This window comes from Dipteris shenzhenensis, chromosome 27 (assembly GCF_047967505.1).
Source record: "Dipteris shenzhenensis isolate YYH24624 ecotype China chromosome 27, Dip_SZ_1.0, whole genome shotgun sequence".
NCBI lineage: Eukaryota > Viridiplantae > Streptophyta > Polypodiopsida > Gleicheniales > Dipteridaceae > Dipteris > Dipteris shenzhenensis.
Window position 1 is genome coordinate 21238863 of NC_141622.1, and position 19963 is coordinate 21258825.

Here is a 19963-nt window from a genome sequence, read left to right on the forward strand (position 1 = left end):
CCTCCCACTTAAAGGACAATGTGCATTTAAGAGAGAACAACTAGTGAGCATACTATCCAATGCCCATCAATACACGACAATACTCAAACCGCTGACTAGGTAGACTCTTCGTCAGCATATCTACAGGGTTATCATCTGTATGAACCTTGACAAGCTCTATGCGCTTGTCCTCAAGTACCTCCCTAATGAAATGGTACCTGACCTCAATGTGTTTGGTCTTTGCATGAAAGACCGGATTTCGTGCTAGTTGAATAGCACTCATGGAATCACTATGCAATGTCGGTACACCTGTATGAATTCCCAAATCTCCCACTAGCTGATCAAGCCATATAGCCTCCTTGCAACCCTCTGTGGCTGCATGCAAAGGTGAACACATAACCAGAAGTGGATCTCCTACTATCCACATGCCCTGCATAGTCTGAATCTGTGTACCCAAGTACACGCATGTCTCCTTTACCAAAGCAAATGCACATCTCCTTGGTACCCTTCATGTACCTCATGATGCACTTAACTACCTCCCAATGCCTCTTTCCTGGATTAGCCATATATCGGCTAACAACTCCCACTGCAAATGCAATGTTTGGTCTAGTAGCTATCATAGCATACATAAGACTCCCAACTGCTGATGCATAAGGAACCTTGGCCATCATGGCCCTTTCCTCATCTGATTTGGGACTATCTGTATGACTCAGTTTCACATATGGAGGCAATGGAGTACTCATTGCCTTCCCCCCCTCCATATTGAAACGCTGCAATACTTTTGTAACATACTCTTTTTGTGAAAGCCAAAGGAGTTTCCTACTCCGATCACGCGTGATGCGCATACCAAGAATATGACTTGCAAGTCCCAAATCCTTCATATCAAAGGCCTCATGCAACTTGGCCTTTAATGCATCTAGCTCATAAGTATTCTTGCTAGCCAATAGCATATCATCCACATATAGTGCCAGGATTATGAGGCTATTATCCTTAGCCCTTTTAGTGTAGAGGCAGTGATCAATTTCACTCCTTCTAAAACCCTGGGATCGAATGAAAGCATCAAACTTCTGATACCATTCTCTAGGTGCTTGCTTAAGACCATAGAGACTCTTCTTTAGCTTGCAAACTAAATGCTCTTTGCCCTTTTCTTCAAAGCCTTCCGGCTGCACCATGTAAATTTCCTCATGCAAATCCCCATGCAAGAAAGTTGTCTTGACATCCATCTGCATAAGCTCCATATCCTCTAATGCCACTAGTCCAAGCATGCATCTAAGTGTGGTCATCTTCACAACCGGAGAGAATATCTCATCAAAGTCCACACCCTTCTCTTGCTTGAACCCTTTAGCAACCAAACGGGCCTTGTACCTAGGCACATCATCACCTGTGACCTTCATTTGTAGCCCCATTTACATGGCAATGCTTTCTTTCCATGTGGCAAAGAAACCAAGTCCCAAGTCTTATTCTTCATAAGTGAACTCATCTCTGATTGCATAGCATACTCCCACTTGCGTTGATCCTCACACATCATAGCCTCTTTGTAGCAAGAAGGCTCCCCGCAATCAGTAAGCATCACATAGTCTACCCCTGGAACAAACCTATCAGGCGGTCTAGACACTCTAGATGATCTTCTCAAGGGCATTTCAGCTTGCTGTCCCACTTGCATATCAGCCACATTTGGCTCATCATTTCCACCAATAGATGATCCATCATCTACCCTTGATTGTATACCTATGGGAGTACTTGGTTGTACCATTTCTTGCACATTTGGTGCATGGACAGCTTGCTGTCTATCAACATATGCAGGTGGATTCACATCCTGGAAAGTGATTCTCCTCATTTCCACATCCCTCATGGGTGCCTTATGCATCTTCTTCTCATTGAAGACCACATCATGGCTGCGTATGATCTTCTTTGCTTCTAGATCCCAGAGACGATAGCCCATCTCTCCACTTTCACCATAACCCAGAAAGATGCATTTCCTAGACTTAGGATCTAGCTTCTTTCGAAGCTCTTTTGGCACATGTGCATATGCCTCACACCCAAATATACGCAAATGAGAGTAAGAGGGCTTCTTGCCACTCCATGCCTCTTTAGGAATACCACCATCCAAACTCTTACTAGGTGATCTATTGATCACATGCACTGCAGTCTTCATTGCCTCGGCCCAAAAACCACCAGAAAGACTTGCATTGGAAAGCATGCATTGCAACCTTTCTTGAATGGTATGATTCATCTTTTCTGCAACTGGATTTTGCTCTGAAGTATGAGGGGATGTGAGCTCCCTCTTAATCCCACGTGTGTCACAGAAATGCTGAAAGTCATGAGAGAGATACTCTCCACCATTGTCAGTCCATAGGCATTTAAGCATTCTACCTGACTGATTCTCAACCAAGGCCAGCCATTTCTGAAATACTTGGAACACATCACTCTTCCGAGCTATAGCATAAGCCCACACTTTCCTAGTTGCATCATCAATGAATGTCACATAGTATTCAGCCCCGCCTAATGACCGTGTAGGCATGGGACCACATACGTCTGAATGCACCAAATCAAGCATTTCAAACTCTTTCTTTCCCCTTCTTTTATGGGCTGATTTAGTTTGCTTCCCATAGAGACAATGCTCACAAAATTCAAAATCAGAGAAACTCAAATGCGGTACATAACCCAAACGGCATAAGAGTTTCATTCCATTCTGGCTCATGTGCCCCAACCTGCAATGCCACAAAGAAGTGCTTGGCTGCTCGGTTATTGTAACAACATGATCAAATACCCCTGATACATGTAAGGGATACAAAGTCCCACACTTGGCACCCCTGGCCAAAAGCATAGAGCCCTTTTGAATTTTCCAACTCTGAAAGCCAAAAGTGGTGTGAAAACCAGCATCATCTAGCTGACCCACTAAAATAAGACTCTTGGTTAGCTTAGGCACGTCTTACATGTTTCAAAACAAATGCAGACCCATTTGCAAAAGAAAACTTTATGTCACTTGCTCCCACTATGTCACATGCATAGTCATTTCCAAGATGCACACAACCTGTCTTTCCACTGTCATACGTGGAGAACCATTCCCTATGGGGAGTAACATGGAATGAAGCACCAGAATCCAAAATCCAATCCTGGGAATATGCATCATCTGAAGTGGCAAGCAACTCTGCAGATAAACTAGACATGAAGAGAACGTCATTGTCACTATCATGTGTGACTGCATTGATCTCCTCGATCTTCACTTTTGCTTTGTCCTCCCTTGGACTCTCTTCCTTTTTATTTGCACCCCAATTTGCATTCTTTTTCTTATCCTTTTACTCTCTTTTCAGCTTGTAGCAATCCTTTTTCATATGGCCCTTCTTGCCACAATGGTAACACTCAATGTTCCGTGCCCTGGATTTGCTACGAGACTTCCCTCTTTCTTGGGACTTCCCCCTGAACTGTGATCTACCCCTTTGCACATTTAAGGCTGCATCCTGCTTGTTGCCATCCATAGACTTCCGTCTAATCTCCTCGGCCAACAAGCTACCCACAACATCATCAAATTTCAGCACTCCATCAGGTGCAGAGTTACTGACAGCTGTATGGAAGGTATCCCATGAGGATGGCAATGAACATAAGAAAAATATTGCCTTAGTCTCCGCATCAAAATTCATTTTCTGAGCCTGAAGTTGGCTGAAAATAATATTGAATTCATTCAAGTGAGAAGCAATGGAGACCCCTTCCTTCATCTGCAGCTCAAACAACCTCTTCATGAGGTAAACTTTATTAGAGGCAGTTTCCTTCTCATAAGTGGCACACAGTTTCTTCCACAAATCTTCAGTAGTCTGCTCATTTACTACTGTGAAATAAACTGACTCTGCAAGATGAAGTCTAATAGTAGACTTTGCTAATGCATCCAACTCATTCCAATCATCCTCACACATATTTGCAGGCTTAGCTTCAATCCCTGCCAAGGGTTTAATCTGCTTCTTTTGAATAAGCACATCCCTTATTTGTTCTTTCCACAAAGAAAAGTTTGTCCCATCAAACTTTTTAATGTTGAAAAACTCCTTTTCAGACATGGAAGAGGATGCCATGATGCAAATAAAGCAAAATCCCAAATGCTAGTGCCTCAAGAGAGAATCACACCAAATACCAGGTGCACCCAAATGTGTATGCCACAATAGAGTGAAATATCACCAAAACTCAAAGCTCAAAGCATCTGACTCATGTGCATATACTATGCATCCATATGAGCAAATTTGGCCCAAAAGAAAATGCCAATAAGTGCCAAATGACTCAAGTATAAACACTGTCCACTGGCATATGCATCAATAATATCTCATCCAAGAGAGCATAGCACTATCAGTGCATCACCTACAATGTGTCAAAGCTGTCCCTCAGCATAAAATAACATCTATGTGCAAAGCGTCCATAAAAAAATAGCATCCCACAAGGCAATTTGGGCCTATCAGCACATCCAACAAGGACCGCAATGCATCCAAATGGCCTATAAATCATCCACTGCAACCCACTGCATACCACAAATGAGCAACACTGCTCAAACTGCAACCAGAGTGATCTGCATAAGGTATGCTCAAGAAATCATAGTCCCACGGTAATGAGCGCGACTGAAAATAGAACCTGAGATGCCTCAAAACATGGGCGCCATTGCATAATCGGACTTAGCAAGAAAATATGCAAATATCTCTCTTCTGCCAGAACTCCAAAATCCCAACCGATGAGTGAGAAATGGGAGTCAACACTTATCCACTGCCATGTGGCATAAATCTAAGGTTTCAAAACCTTAGAATGAAAAATGCATAATAGAGAGACGAAATCGAATACACAGAGATCTATAACTCTGAAAATCCTCCACCGAATTGCGCAAGAACTGACAGGTAGGGGTTTTTGGGCGTCCGGAACGCAATGGGACAGACGGTTTTGGAAACCGTGGTCTCAATCACTGGGTCCAACACACGGGCTGAAAAACGTTTTTGGAAACAGAGCTGTTTGTAAACTCCACCGGAGTGCGAATGATGAGCAACATAGAAGTTTTAGGACCTCCTGAGTCCACCGGAACTGACAGATCTGCAAATGGTTGCTCCAAACTTGAGTTCCAACACCCGGGCAAAAAACGCAGGAACTGACACAGTGAGTCAGAAATCCAATGAAATGACCCTAGATTCAAGAATGAAGGTGTTTCCAAGCTCCTGAAGTGAAGTGGACACCAAAAGCAAGCAATAGTTGCCTCTACAAGTCAATACAGAGTCTCTGTCATCGAACGGAACAGGGAAAAGCTCAAAAAACGACTTTTTCTTTGAAAGCTCTTAACAGGCTCTCAAAACCAAAGCCAAAGTGACTTTTCCAAAGGTTCCTCCAAGGTCTCTGCACACTCGGATGCAAGTAAAGTCACCCACAAAGCTTCCCACATAGCTTCTCCTTCCTCCCACAGAGCTGCTGAGCTTCCAAGCATTCACGCACGCTCAGCTAGATCACCCGGGCTCTGATACCAGTTGAGAGTGCTCTCAACGGAAGCAAGAATGGACGAAGGAGAGAGAGAGACAGAGAGCCACACAAATTTTGGTGGGTGCAGAACCACCCTAATCTTCTTTTTCATTCATTTATATATGTGTTTGAGTATTGTACATAACTGGGGTAAGGCACAGTGACCTTTAACCCCCACAAAGAGGATGAGTAGAAGTTAGATAGTTAATGGTGATGTTAGTACAAGAATATGAAAAAAGCTTTGAGGGTCACAAGAAACTCATCCAAAACCATATTGGTGTAATCACCTTCACCCTGAAGTTGAATGCATCCTTGAGAGCTGCTTGTGGAGAACCAATTATCATTCCATGTGTGAACTCAAATTCAAGACCCTAATGACTTAGGCATAAGTCAGTGCCCTGCTCTGTTTTGTCTCTGCTGAAGGGATAAGTTGTTGATGCTGATTGGTGTATTGACTTTCCGTAGTGTCTGTAGCTTATCTTCCCAACCAAGGAGCTCTTGGGCTGATGTACTTATGATTTGCTGAGTGTGCCATGTTGAGAACATGAAGAGGACTAATCGCCTATTTTCACCTAGGACTTCCACATGTGACATATTGATCAATTGTGACACAGACCTAGCAAGAACATCATTTTGTAGACTACCAAAGGAATAGGAATTGTATAGCTATTTGGGACCTCATGTTAGTCTAATAATCACTTCAAAGGAGAGTCACTAAGACATCACTGGAGATCTTTGTTGGCGAGGAGTTGTCATCCTATTGGCAGCAATGTTGCTTGAAGTTCTTTGAGATCCTTGATTGTAGTAGTAGGTTCTTGTGGAGCTACTCCATTTTTAGGAACAGGTTCTTGTGGATCTACTATTTGCATGTTTTTTATTGTTGGTGTTGCATCATTGAGCACTGCGATCTCCCACATGTACCACTTCTATGATACTCATCGTCGTAATAAAGTGATATATGTTCTATGTATCAAATGTGAGTAGGATTGCAATGTCTCAGAGATATTTTGCTTTTGTTGAGCCCAAGTTTCAGATGAGAAAGTTGTCAGGGATGAAGATAATTCATTGTTCACATTGGAAGCTTCTTGTGGGACTTCCATTGTGATGGGCATTACTTGTGTGGCTGATTCTTGCATAGCTTCCCTGATGATAGATGCCAAATTTCTCAGCAAGGAAGGTTCTTGTGTGGCTCCCAACATGGATTTAGCATTTGTCTTGGTAGGTTCTTATGTTACTGCCAATTGCCTTGAAGATGATGTAATAAATTGACATGCCTTTTGATAGACTTGCGATCGAGCAAGTTCTGGTGTTACTGTCTCCCTTTTTGAGACAGGTTCTTGTGTAACTCGTCAAGAGGAGGTAGATGAATTCCTTTGCATATGATCCTCCTGCATTGGTGCTTTTCCCTTATCCTTGCAAGCAAGTTCTCGCTATTTATGGCATCTTTGCAAAGTAGGTTCTTGTGTGACTACTACTGGTGCATCTACACTCGATGATGATTTTGTATTGGTAGATTTGGGGCTCTCCTCCTACTTTTGCGATGGAGATTGTGTACATTTAGGCTTAGGGCAAGCATGGAAGGGTTGTTGGTTGCGGCTTGGGTACCCATATATAAGAGTTGCCAAGGTTATATACTTGGGCCTCGAGTAGTCTTGTGGGAACCCATTGGTAATGTACGTTCCTTGTTGGATGGCGTCATCTTCTTCTTTGACATTGAGGTTTGTTGTTTACATGAGGGGGTGGCTAGCGATGGTGAGGCTTGATGTTTGGAGGAGGAGGTGGGTTCATATGTTGAGGTTTCTTTGGAATCCAAAAATATGATTCACCCTCAAAGTATCCTTGAGCCTTCAATAGACCCTTTCGGACCCATATTTGCTTGGTTGCTCTTCTTCTTTGTTTTCTTTGTTTTGGTGGTCTGCTTGTCGAGGTTGAGAAGCAGAAGTGGATGTTGATGTCGGTGCTTGAATGTTGGCCCAGTTGGCACTTCTTAGCACATCTGGTTGGGTTGACTCATCACCAAATAATCCTTTGTAAGTGTCTTGGATCCAGCTTTTACCAAGAACGGTGGCTTCTGTTAAGGTACCTGCAGGAGCTACAAAAAACTTGCAAGGCACAATGTAATTGTCCAAGGAAACATTCAACATTAAAGAACCAATAATCTTAATAGAGGTACTCTCTATGGACTGAATTTCAGAATCACATAATTGAAGGTGTACCTGGCCGAGATGTTTTAATGTTTCCCAAGAGATGAGGTTGTGGCTTGCTTGCCGATTTGCCATGGCCTGTATTCAGCATGTTGCACCTGCTGATGTTAACTCTATCCAAAGTTGAGATGGATTCATATCTATCTCATTAGGATCAAGACCATTGTCTATTCCTAATTCAATTTGATTAGGTAGTACCTTTCTTATGGTGTAAAAAGGTGTAATGGATTTAAGTTGTTCATCATCAAGGTGCACTGTCTGAGTGCCCTTAGTAGTCGGTAGATCTAATGCCGCCAGTGTATGCATCCAATTAAGTGAGTCTTCTAGTTTTGGTAAAGGAGCACACCAAGGTTCATCAAGACGAGATCAAGACTCTTCTCATTATCCTCTTTCTCATATTTTTAAACCAGCTTTACCGACACAGACCTATTGGTGGTATCCGATTCAGCTGCAAATAAATTTTCGGACCTAGTGTGAGCCTTCCATATTTGGAGATCAACCCTCATGACTTGCTGATCTTTCCTTAGATAAATGTTGTTGGAGCACCAATCATGGATCAATCCTACCATACGCAAGAAAGTCTCCCTAGTATAGCCTCATACCCAGGATTGTTTTGGAAATCCATTACAACAAGGCACACTCGATATGTGAGACCAAAGGTTTTGATTTTAATGTCCTTGAGTACTCCTATGGGATGAGCCATGCGTCCATCATCTAGTTTAACTACCAAGGAAGTACTCTCTCAGTCAGGACTTCCCCACTTTTCCCAGCATTGTTTTGTGATGATGCTAACACCTTCTCCTCCATCTAAGATTGCCATAGCTTTCTGATCACAGAAGGAGAATGGTAACACTGCATTCGTGTCATCACTCTCAAAGTATTGGCCCAGTTTCTTGACTAGAACCCTTGGAAGGTCTTAAGCTTGATTGGAAGATTCAACATTCTTAGGATTTGTGATTGGGGTGTCACTATTTGCCCATTCATCCAATCTGAGAGGTCTCTCCATAGAGTAGGATTACCCCGTAATAGTGTCACGATGGGCATCTTGATCTCAGTGGATAGGAATGAGGCTAATCCTACAATGTCTTGAGGACCAGTGATGATAGGTTCCATGCCTATTGATTTCAACTCTTCTAAGCCATATAAGGAGATGTTGTCATCCTCCTTTAGTTGTTGCAAGGTGGGGTCTTCTTCAAACATCTGTTGCATTAGGGTGTATGTTGAAGGGCATGAAACATCTTCTTCATCTACCCTTTCAGGTATTTGTAAGGCTTTTGAGGCTCAAGTGTTTATCTCATGTCTTGGATGAATTGTATCAGCACTCTTGGTTGCCTCGAGCCTTTGCTCATATTCCTCTTGGCCATTTCATACCAATTTCTGAGCCTTGGTGAGACCTTGTTTCCCCACCCATGGGTTGGGATATTCACCATGACCCTTAGGTGTTGTGTCTTGGCCATGGGTTGAAGCCATTATCGTTGCCTCATTTGCCTTATGCAGGTGTTTGTTGCTGCTACTATTTTAGAAAGTACCACAAGAGGAAGAGGATGTTGCTAGGGAGGTTGTATCTTCATCTGACCCATCTTGGATGATGACCTTATTTTTTCCCTTACCAATCTCTGTTGCACCCTTGGTGCTTACTCGTGCTGATTCAATTGCCTCTCTAGGCTTCGACGTGCTAGCTTTATCCCTTTTGGCTTGTTTGTTGCGAAGCTCTTTATTAAGGGATTTAGCTTGTAACTTGGTGATTACATTCAAGGATACTGACGACACTTGGCCTCTCTCAATACTTAACAAGTTAAGGCTTGTGGACTTAGATGGCCTTCTCATCGAGCAATCCTTAAAAAGATGGTCCACACCACATCCAGTGCACAATGACGGTGGTGTATTAGACGCTGGTGCATGTGATTGACTGCTTAGAATGCCCCTTATATGGACACTCATTGGCTAGGTGTGTTCCTTGACACATGTGGCATTGAATGGATTGTGTCTTGGTTAAGTTCATATATCCCATTTTTTGAGGAATTGGTGTTGTCTGGTAGACGGGGTTCACATCATGAGTTTAGATGTTTAATCCTGGCAATGTAGTCTCTTAAGGGCTCAGTGTCCTTCTGCTTCACCTCATAAATTTGGTTAAGTGAGCTCCACTTGGGATCACTGGGGGTAAACCCCCCAATGAAAGATCTATGCAATGTATCCCAATTTATAGAACAAAATTCAAAACAAGGGCACTCTTGCCCTGCTTCGATGAAAGGAAGAGTAGTTAAGATAGTAATTAACCTTTGATGCCCATTAACAACTACTTTCTAAAATGGCCAATGGCCGTGCTTCCGTTGAGGTAGTACTAAAGAAAGGCAACATTTAATGCCCATTGACAACTTATAATAGGTTAGAGTTATGTGGTAAACAAACTAACACAATACTTAACACCAATCTCAATTTGAAAAAAGTCATGACCAAATACACACAAAATGCCCCATTAGCAAATAAAGGCCAAACTTTCCATAGACCCTTAGCAGGGACCAAAAATAAAGATGATAAACCACCATGGCTTTGCTTTGATGAAAGGAAGAGTAATTGTGGTAGTACTAAAGAAACGCAACTTTTTGATACCTGCCGATAATAACTACTTTCTTGCTTTAATGAAAGGAAGAGTAGTTGAGGTAGTATTAAAGAAAGGCAACCTTTGGTGCCCATTAACAACTTATAATAGGTTAGGGTTAAGGTAACACTAACCTCAATTTGAAAAGAGTCATGTTGACCATATACTCACCCTAAGAGCCCAAAAAAAAATCCCAACTTTCCATAGACCCCTAGGAGGCTAATAACATACAATTCATAAGCATATGTATTTAGGTTAATGAGGGTTTAAAGCGACAAACTTAGGCTATATTTGACTTACATTAAGGTGGATAATAGGTAGGCTGGATTCATTATGGGACCTGTTAACACTTGGGATTTGTTCAACAATTGGGATTTAACATTTGTTGTGTAGTAGACCTTCGACGAGAAACTCTTGCAAAAGAAGTCGCTAGGTAGCGCATCATCGAGGTTTGAATTCTATGCCGTGGTGCCTCGGACACCATTTGGGGTAATTTACTTTAACTTTCCATAGAACCGGAGGGGGGCAATTTGGTAACTTTACAAGCATTTGGTGTGATGTACTTAACTTTGCATAGATCCTAGTAAGTAACATACAACTCACAATGTGAGTACAGAACTTTCACTTCTAAGTTTACTGCGAAAGTTGTAAGCACTCGAGCATGTAGTGGTCTCGCCACCTTGCTTACGGAGGAGGAGGAGAGGGAGCTCAAGCGCTTACAACTCGAAAAAAATCCGGGTAGAGGGTATTGCCGAGTGATCTTCGAGATGGGCAGGAGTGGCGTCCTCAACGAGGCCCTCAGGACCATGTTCAATGCAGAGAGGCGATGCAAACGACAAGTGGTGCTTCAGCCCACTTCCAACTTGCTCCAAGAGTTCCTCACTGTCATGCAGGTTCACGGTAGGCTCTTCAATTATTGTTGCGCGCCAAAAAAAGTTGGGTGCCAGAACGGTAGCAATTGTAATCTTTCTGGAGCTCATGCTGATGATTTAAACATACAATTTTACAGGCTTTGTTGGGGAGGTTAAACGTGTAGATGAGGGAAGGATCGGCAAACTTCATGTGGAACTCCATGGCAGGCTCAATAAGGTCGGAGCTTGTACTCCTCGCTATGAAGTTAAGGTTGCAGGGATTAAACGCTGGACCGACAGGCTTCTACCAATGAGACAGGTTGGAGTTAGCATAAATCTGTCCAGTCTTAAAATCTGTGGTTTCTTTGAGTCCCGTGTGAGTTTGGTACTGTTATATGTGTAACTCCTGCATTTCATCTGTGATGCAAATCTCATTTGCAAATTGGGAGGTTGCTAAGTTTTAATTGGTCGTATTTGGCTTTGGCATCATGGCTAACACCAACTAGTCTTCATTAAACAAAGATGAATGGTTATATGACACGATTGATGATACAAGGTTTAGACTCAAAGCTAATGACAAAATGCAGAGCTACTTCACTTCTTCAAAATTTTTATCAAGAGTGTCAGAAATACTAGGGCAGCATGCACAACACTAGCCCGCAGTGGAATGATGAATTCCCAACGACCACAGTGCTCTCAGATCCACAAGTAGCTGATAGTAGCACATACAAATCTTGAAAGTACGCAGCAAAATATATTCATTACCATGCTCCATAACAAGTGGAGATGGGTTGATACTAAAGATAATTGTCAAGCTCCTTTTGGACAGCCTCAGAGCTTGTCATGTGCACGGATTGGTATCCGATGTGTACTGGGTACACAAGACTAGCTCAGGTAGCCTGGGGAGGCTTAGAGCTAGGCAGGCTTGATTCTCGGGTTGAGTGGCAAGGGTACGGACCAGTTAGAGGTCTTCGCTATTTTTGGCGCTTGGGACCCGAGTCTATATAAGGGGCCCAAAGGTTCAGTTCTTAGGGAGCCGATGGGAGCAAGTTTCGTTCCTAGGTGCTAGGTCTGATCCTGGATTGAGTCGTGGACGCGCGCCGGCATCATAGCGTAGCCCAAGGTCCAGCAGCAGATCCTAGGCTTCACAGTGCCACCTGGTGGTATGGGACACCAGGCTGGTTAGGATCTGGTTGGGAGTTCGTGCCAGTAGCTCAGCTCGTGGCTCGGAGGGGACATCTCCTGATTCGGGATCACATCTCGTAGATGTCATGGTTGGGTGGTGAGCAGCCTGCTCAGTTTCCTCACGTTGGTGTGTTCTTGTGTTTGCTTGCAGATCAGAGGTTTCAGGAGTGCTGGGGACGTGTCAGTTGGTATCAGAGCCAACTCCTGAGGTAAGGAACTTCTGTTGCGAGAATTTTAGACGATTTTTTCTCTAGGTATGCCCTAATTTCGAAATTCATGTTCATTACTTTGCAAGTGCTTGTTTGGTTCATCGGTTTTGGGAAGTGGTTAAGATTAGGGGAAGAAGGCAGGAGAAAGCAGAGGGTGAGTGAATTCGAAGTTGAACTGAGGTGTTAGGTAAGAGAGAGAACGAGGTGTAGCTTGGAGGGCCAGAGAACGATTGCAGGAGGGGAGAGCGATTGTAGGTGAGAAGCGCTCATAGGAGTGAAGATATGGGCTGATCGTTGGTAAGCGATGGGCTGAGGCAGAGCTTCAGTTGCACCTAGGTATGGTCGGTCTGAGCAGAGACCCGGAGTGCACCATAGGCTGGAGCAGTTCGTTAGAGCAGTTCGCAGCCAAGGGGTGAGTTGTGGGGTGTGCCATGGGTGGGAGCAGGTCACAAGGCAAGGCTGTGCTAATTCGGGGGGGTCTGGATGCTAAAAAAAAGCACCACCCCTCCAACTTAGGAGGGTGAGCTTTTTTGCTAAAAAAAGCACCACCCCTCCAACTTAGGAGGGTGGGCTTTTTTGCTAAAAAATGCACCACCCCTCCAACTTAGGAGGGTGGGTTTTTTTTGACAGCTGAACTCTCTAAGAGTTGCACCCACCTATTCTAGAGCATAGCGCAGCAGCAGCTCCTCCGCTTATCATGACCCGTGCACAAGTCTCTACCCCTCTACGCCCCTCTTGACGATTCCACTCTTAGGTACCGCCTGCTGCAGATTTCCGTGCAGGCCAGCAAGGAGCTCGGCTCCTGGATTGCCAGCCTCCGCCAGCGCCTTATTCTTTCGACCAGCCAGCCTCTTTCTCTCATCCCCCTCTGTTTCATCAGATTTTCTCTCTGTTCCAGTCTCCTAGTTTCGAGCCCACCTGTCCCTTCTCTTCTCTCAGCCTATTTTCTTCATCAGATTCGATTCAGTTATGGCTGATTCTGTAGACCCTGAGCTTGCGATGGGAGACTAGGATATGAACTACCATGCGGAGGATGACCAGGGTCTCTACGATGATCGGATTACGAAAAAAGCCTTCAGTGAATTCACCATTGCTCTTGATGGAAAGTTTGAGCAAGTTAACACGAATCAAACGGGGTTGACATAGCAACTCCAAGGGATTTAGACTACACTCACACTTTTGACTAGTACTGTTTAGGCGCTCATGCATGTGGATGCCATGGCTTCAGTGTTAGGTCCGAACATCACTCCAGATCCTTTTCTCGGAGACCAGAATTCTCGTACCAAGGAGGTTGTTGACACTTGGTTGCACAAGTGGCAAGTACACTTCCAGTTTCACCCTTATCCAGATGACAAGAAAATGCAGCTTGCAGCCGGGTTTATGTCAGGAAAGGCTTTATTGTGGTGGAAGGAACTCCAACCCAAGTGTGCAACATGGATAGAGTTCGAAGTGGTCTTCAAGAAAGAGTTTTTGAAGGAGGAAGATTACGATATCGTAGGCAAGCTCAAAGCCCTCAATATGTCCAAGCTGAATTTGACTTTTGAGGTTTATCTTCAGAGGTTTTAGGATTTGCAGACCAGAGCTACAAAGATGGATCCAGTGACCTTGTTAGGTTTCTTTGTGGATGGTTTGCCTGACTCCTACAAGTTACAGATCAAGAACAACAAGTGTACCACGTTGCAAGAGGCCATGAATTACGCGCGTATTTATGATGATACCATGGCTAGTGCAAAGGGAACCATAGTTGCCGACACGGGTGGGAAGAACAAGAGGAAGTTCTTCTAGTCTACCACTGGTACCGGGGAGTCGAAGTCTATAGACAACGCCTCCAAGAAACATTTGACTCAGGTGAAGAACGGTCGTGCCCGTTTCCTTCGTACCTTGAAGCTAAAGAAAGAGGGACGTTGCTTCATCTGCGAGGAGCGGGGCCACACTAAGAATGATTGTCCTAAGCGCAAGAACCAGAAGCAAGCGTCGGGATCGAAGCTCCAGGCGGGTTTGGGTACCAAAGCTAAGGGAGCTAATTAAGTTTCGATGACAGGTATTTCTGTAAATGTCATTACCTGCCCACTTTCTTGTAATTGCACTTCTAATACTTCGCTATTTGGTTCCCATGATCTTTTCCGAGTTTATGGAGAAGTTAGGGACCAAAGAGTTCACATTCTCTTTGACTTGGGCAGCTCTCACAACTTTGTTAATTACAAACTTGTGCAGAAGATGGGGCTGTCCACGATACCTAGCGATCACACCTATGAGGTGCAGCTTCCAGCTGGGAAGCAGTTTTGGGATCGCAAGATTGAAGCGCTTTCTATCTGGATTCAAGAATACACAGCGGCTCTTACTACGTGCTATGTCATGCACTTGGAGCACGTGGACTTGTTAATCGGAATAGAGTGGTTTAAAACCCACGATATTTGGATTGGATGGAAGGAACATACTCTTTCTTTTTTGGATAAGGACACCCAATTTTGTATTCAGTGTGATAACATTCCCTCTTCTCAGGGACCTATGTATCTGCGATGCAGGTTCGGAATATATTAAACACTTCTCATTATGATGTCTGTTAGTGTGTTTTGATTCTGCTTTCTTCATTTGTTGTCTCTGTTAATAACAAGAATGATTTAAGTGTGTTTGAACACCGTAAATTGAGAACGTTGTTAGATGATTTCATGGATGTATTCCCTGCTAAATTGCCGGAAGGTTTACCTTCAGAACGGGCAGTAGATCATCGCATAGACTTAGTACCTGGGGCTCAACCTATTAGTGTTCCACTTTATAGGATGAGCCAGCTTGAGGAGGATGAGTTAGCTTCACAGCTACAGGATTATTTGAATATGGGCTATATTCGCCCAAGTAAATCACCTTGGGGAGCACCTGTCCTCTTAAGAAAGAAGAAAGATACTACATGGAGAATGTGTATAGATTATAAACGATTGAATAAAGTGACAATTAAGAATCGATACCCTCTACCTCGTTCCGATGATCTAATAGATCGTTTGGCCGGAGCGAAGTATTTCACTAAGATTGATTTGCGTACGGGTTATCACCAAATCCGTATCTATGCTAAACACATAGATAGAACCGCATTCCGAACTAGGTATGGCCACTACGAGTTTCTTGTATTACCTTTTGGTTTGACCAATTCTCTTGCCACCTTCCAGCAAATGATGAACGATTTGTTCCGAGATTTTTTGGGCAAATTCGTTGTAGTGTTCTTAGATGACATCTTGGTATATAGCCGAACGCTAGAGGATCACATAGGACACCTTCGGATTGTCTTAGTTATTCTAAGATAGCATAAGCTCTATGCCAAGATGAGTAAATGTGACTTCTTTATAAAGGAGATCATTTACTTAGGACACAAGATTTCTTCTGAAGGTATTAGCATTGATCTGGATTGTATCCAGAAGGTTTTAGAATGGCCTATCCCTCAGACTGTGAAACAACTTCGTTCTTTTCTAGGATTTACGGTATTTCTACGGAAGTCTGTGCATGATTATTTACACATCACGGCACCCCTGACAAACATATTGAAAGGTCGTGGACGTAGGTCTACCCAGCCAATCTCTTGGAATGATGCATTGAACAAGGCTTTTGAAACCTTGAAGTTTGCTATGAAGGAAGCACCCGTTCTTGTATTACCTGATCCTACCCGGCCTTATGTTTTAGAGGCCGATGCGAGTGATTTTGCGATCGGGGCCGCTTTATTCCAAGAGGGCAGATCTGTAGCTTTTGAGAGTAAGAAGCTAGACGACACCCAATATCGTTGGCCCACACTAGAAAAAGAACTCTATGCAGTCGTGTATGCACTGAAGGTTTGGAGACACTACTTGTATGGTTCGAAGTTTCTTGTATTGACCGATCATCAGTCAATCAAGTATGTGTGTGATGGCTTTGAATTGAGGGGATGCAAGGCTAGATGGGCAGAATTAATGCAAGATTTTGATTTAGAAATACGTTATCGCAAGGGTTCGTTGAATAGTGTGGCGGATGCCTTAAGTCGAGTCAAGTTTGTAAATGCTATGTCATTTACGGAAATATCCTCAGACCTATTTCAATTCTTGAGAGGGCTTTGCGCAACTGATAGTCATTTCAGTTCTTATTGGCAGAAAGTCCAGGATGGGAGCTTCATGGTTGACCAAGACTTAGGGATTGTGCCCCCTACGGTACAGGCGGCGGGAGGTCAGTGGATGATTAGGAACGGCTTGCTGTTCCGGAATGGAAAGATTTGTGTGCCAGATGTTCTGGAACTTCGATCCAAGATTCTCTGGGAGTGTCATGATGCTCCTAGTGCTGGACATCCGGGTATACATCGGACTCTGTCTCTTGTGAAGCATACCTTTTATTGGCCTAAAATGCGTGCATTTATTGAAAACTATGTGGTAGGTTGCCGGGTTTGTCAGGTTACTAAGGCAGAACACCTTAGAAGCGCGGGTTTATTACAGCCATTGCAAATTCTAGGTAATAAATGGGAAAGTATTTCCATGGATTTTATTACTGGTTTGCCTCGAACGCGCAAGGGTCATGACTCCATTTGGGTCATAGTCGACCGTCTGATAAAAATGGCTCGATTCTTATCTATTAGAACAACTATTTCAGCTGTTCAGCTGGCTCATGAGTTTGTGGACCACTTGTTTAAGCTGTATGGTTTGCCCTCTGACATAGTCAGTGACAAGGACTCGAAGTTTACAAGTAACTTTTGGACACTTGTTTTTGAGAAGTTAGAAACTACTCTAAGTATGAGTTCCTCAGGTCATGCACAATTCGATGGCAGTACAGAGAAGGTCAACCAATTGGTTGAAGATATGCTTCGGGCATATGTTTCTAAGAGATAGTCTTCATGGAAAGATTATCTACCTATGATAGAATTTGCTTATAATAGTGCAAAGCATTCGAGCACTGGTGACAGTCCTTTTATGCTTATGTACGGGTTTCAACCTAAGTCACCAGTTATGGTTGGGTTAAAGGGAATCCAAAATGATGCGGCAAAGACCTTCTTGCAAGACATGCAAGAAATGTTGCAGTTTGCCAAGGAGTCTATTAGAAGTGCCCAAGATCGGGACAGATTTTATGCTAATAGACATTGTTCACCTAGAGAGTTCTCTGAAGGAACAATGGTATATTTGCGAATTCCCAAGGAATCCAAGAGCCTAAGTACTGGTTTGGTTCTGAAGTTATCCCCCAGATACTGTGGTCCGTTCAAGGTTATTAAAAGAATTTGGACGAGTTGCATATAGACTAGAATTGCCTCCTGATGTTAAAGTACATCCAGTATTTTATGTCAGTAGACTGAAAGAAGTATTGGGTGCGGATGATCAACTTGTTTCTCCTCAAGAAATAATAGAAGTTACAGATTTGACTTTTATTCCACACGAACCTGAGTGTATTCTTGAATTTCGTGAAAGACAGATTCGTAATAGAACTATCACGGCATACAAGATCAAGTGGAAGGATCGTGTTGAGGAGGATGCAACATGGGAGACATTACAGAACCTCCAGAAGACATTCCCGGGTTTTTTAGCGAACTCAGGAGTGAGTTCTTAGAGGAGGGGAAGTATGTCATGTGCACGGATTGGTATCCGACGTGTACTGGGTACACAAGACTATCTCAGGTAGCCTGGGGAGGCTTAGAGCTAGGCAAGCTTGATTCTCGGGTTGAGTGGCAAGGGTACGAACCAGTAAGAGGTCTTCGCTATTTTTGGCGCTTGGGGCCCGAGTCTATATAAGGGGCCTAGAGGTTCAGTTCTTAGGGAGCCGATGGGAGCAAGTTTCGTTCCCAGGTGCTAGGTCTGATCCTGGATTGAGTCACGGACGCGCGCTTGCATCATAGAGTAGCCCAAGGCCCAGCAGCAGATCCTAGGCTTCACAGCGCCACCTGGTGGTATGGGACACCAAGCTGGTAAGGATCTGGTTGGGAGTTCGTGCCAGTAGCTCAGCTCGTGGCTCGGAGGGGACATCTCCTGACTCGGGATCACATCTCGTAGATGTCATGGTTGGGTGGTGAGCAGCCTGCTCAGTTTCCTCATGTTGGTGTGTTCTTGTGTTTGCTTGCAGATCAGAGGTTTCAGGAGTGCTGCGGACATGTCAGAGCTGACCTAACTAAAGCCAAAAATGCTATACTACCTTAGTTCTATCTGAGCACAAAAAGTGGATTATGGTCCAGTTCCTACAACTTCCTTGCTATCTAGAGGCATGCTGCCACAGAAGTGAGCAGCAGATAGGGTAGCATCCACAGGTCGTCTTTAGGCATCATTGAGCAGCATTCCGCTGTCTGTGTGGTGCTGATTGAGGTCATTTTTTCGACTCATTTATGTCTCCTATTATGGACTATATTCATGCATGCTTTGGCTGCCTATTTGGCTGTCTACATCTACGTGGTTTGATCAATGCTCGGAGAGTAGTGTGTCTCATGTAGAGAAGCTGATCTTACAGAGGGGAAGAATAGTGGAAAGGAGTGGGAGGAAAGGGGAAGATAGGGAGGGAGAGAGAGAGAGAGAGAGATGTTATGATTTCTATTGCAATAAAGACCGTTGAGGGGGGGCAGCAGCCCTTAATTCTAGCCCCTAGTGGTGCCCTGCTCTCTCTCTCTCTCTCTCTCTCTCTCTCTTGCGATTCGAGTTCCAGCGTCAACGTAAGTTTTTCTTGTTGAACTGACTCTCCAGCCAGTGTTTGAAATCATTTTTGAAGTGCTAAGTGCATGAATTGAATATTGAAGCTATGTTTTAGTCCGAGAAAGGTCTCATTATGCAGGTGTACAGCCCGTATACACTCAGCAAAAATGGTTCTAGCCCTGCCTCCTTCGCTGTATAAAGGGGAGGTCATTGTACACTCCAGTAATCAAACATTGAAGTCCTTTGAGCAGGCAGCATGTACTGAGGAGTGTGTAGCCTTGTCTTCTGTGAAATGTCAGCATTTGCAATCTCCTGTAATTGCTGTTTTACCCAGCACCTTTGTTGGAAGAGTTCAGCTCTGTTGTGAGCAGTGTTTCCTACGTTTTGTGGATGAACAAAGCCTTAGTTCTCTTCTGCTGTAATTTCTCTAAGTGAGCTTTCAGAAGGGTCTCCTAGATCTATTCGCTGGGTTAGAGGTTAAACTCTATTTCTAACAGCACACTCTGCCAACGTGGGAGATCCCTTAGCATCAGATCTGCCCCTGCATCTGTAGATGACATAGACATATATTTTCTCCATCTGTTCCTTGACAATCTCAGGAATAGGTTGAGAAATTTGTTCGAAAATTGGTCCTGACTTTTGCATACAATGCACCTCCATGTCCAGCTCCGCATCATCTTTGAACAACGAGGAACCAAACCAGTACAAACACAATAACTCTCTTCAATGGCACCACCAATCTTTGTCACGAACTCGAAAGGTACATCAAGACACCCAAGTACATTCAATGAGTTGTCCCCTTTTGAACCTTGGAACGTATTGAACCCTGCAAAGTATCTAGTAGCATAGG

At 43.8% G+C, this 19963-nt stretch overlaps 1 protein-coding gene across 3 annotated transcripts in view; it reads left to right on the plus strand.

Moving 5' to 3' along the window:
* The first annotated feature begins 10829 nt into the window (after nt 1-10829).
* The window catches only part of LOC147884027 (small ribosomal subunit protein uS8-like), a 41098-nt gene continuing 31964 nt past the window's right edge, over nt 10830-19963 (plus strand). The window contains exons 1-2 of one of the 3 annotated variants that reach the window (XM_087398436.1): nt 10830-11157; nt 11267-11427. In XM_087398436.1, the coding sequence (XP_087254562.1) occupies nt 11025-11157; nt 11267-11427 (294 nt within the window). In that variant the 5' untranslated portion in view covers nt 10830-11024. The remainder of the gene's footprint in view (nt 11158-11266; nt 11428-19963) is intronic. The other 2 variants (XM_087398435.1, XM_087398434.1) reach the window with 2 other exon arrangements.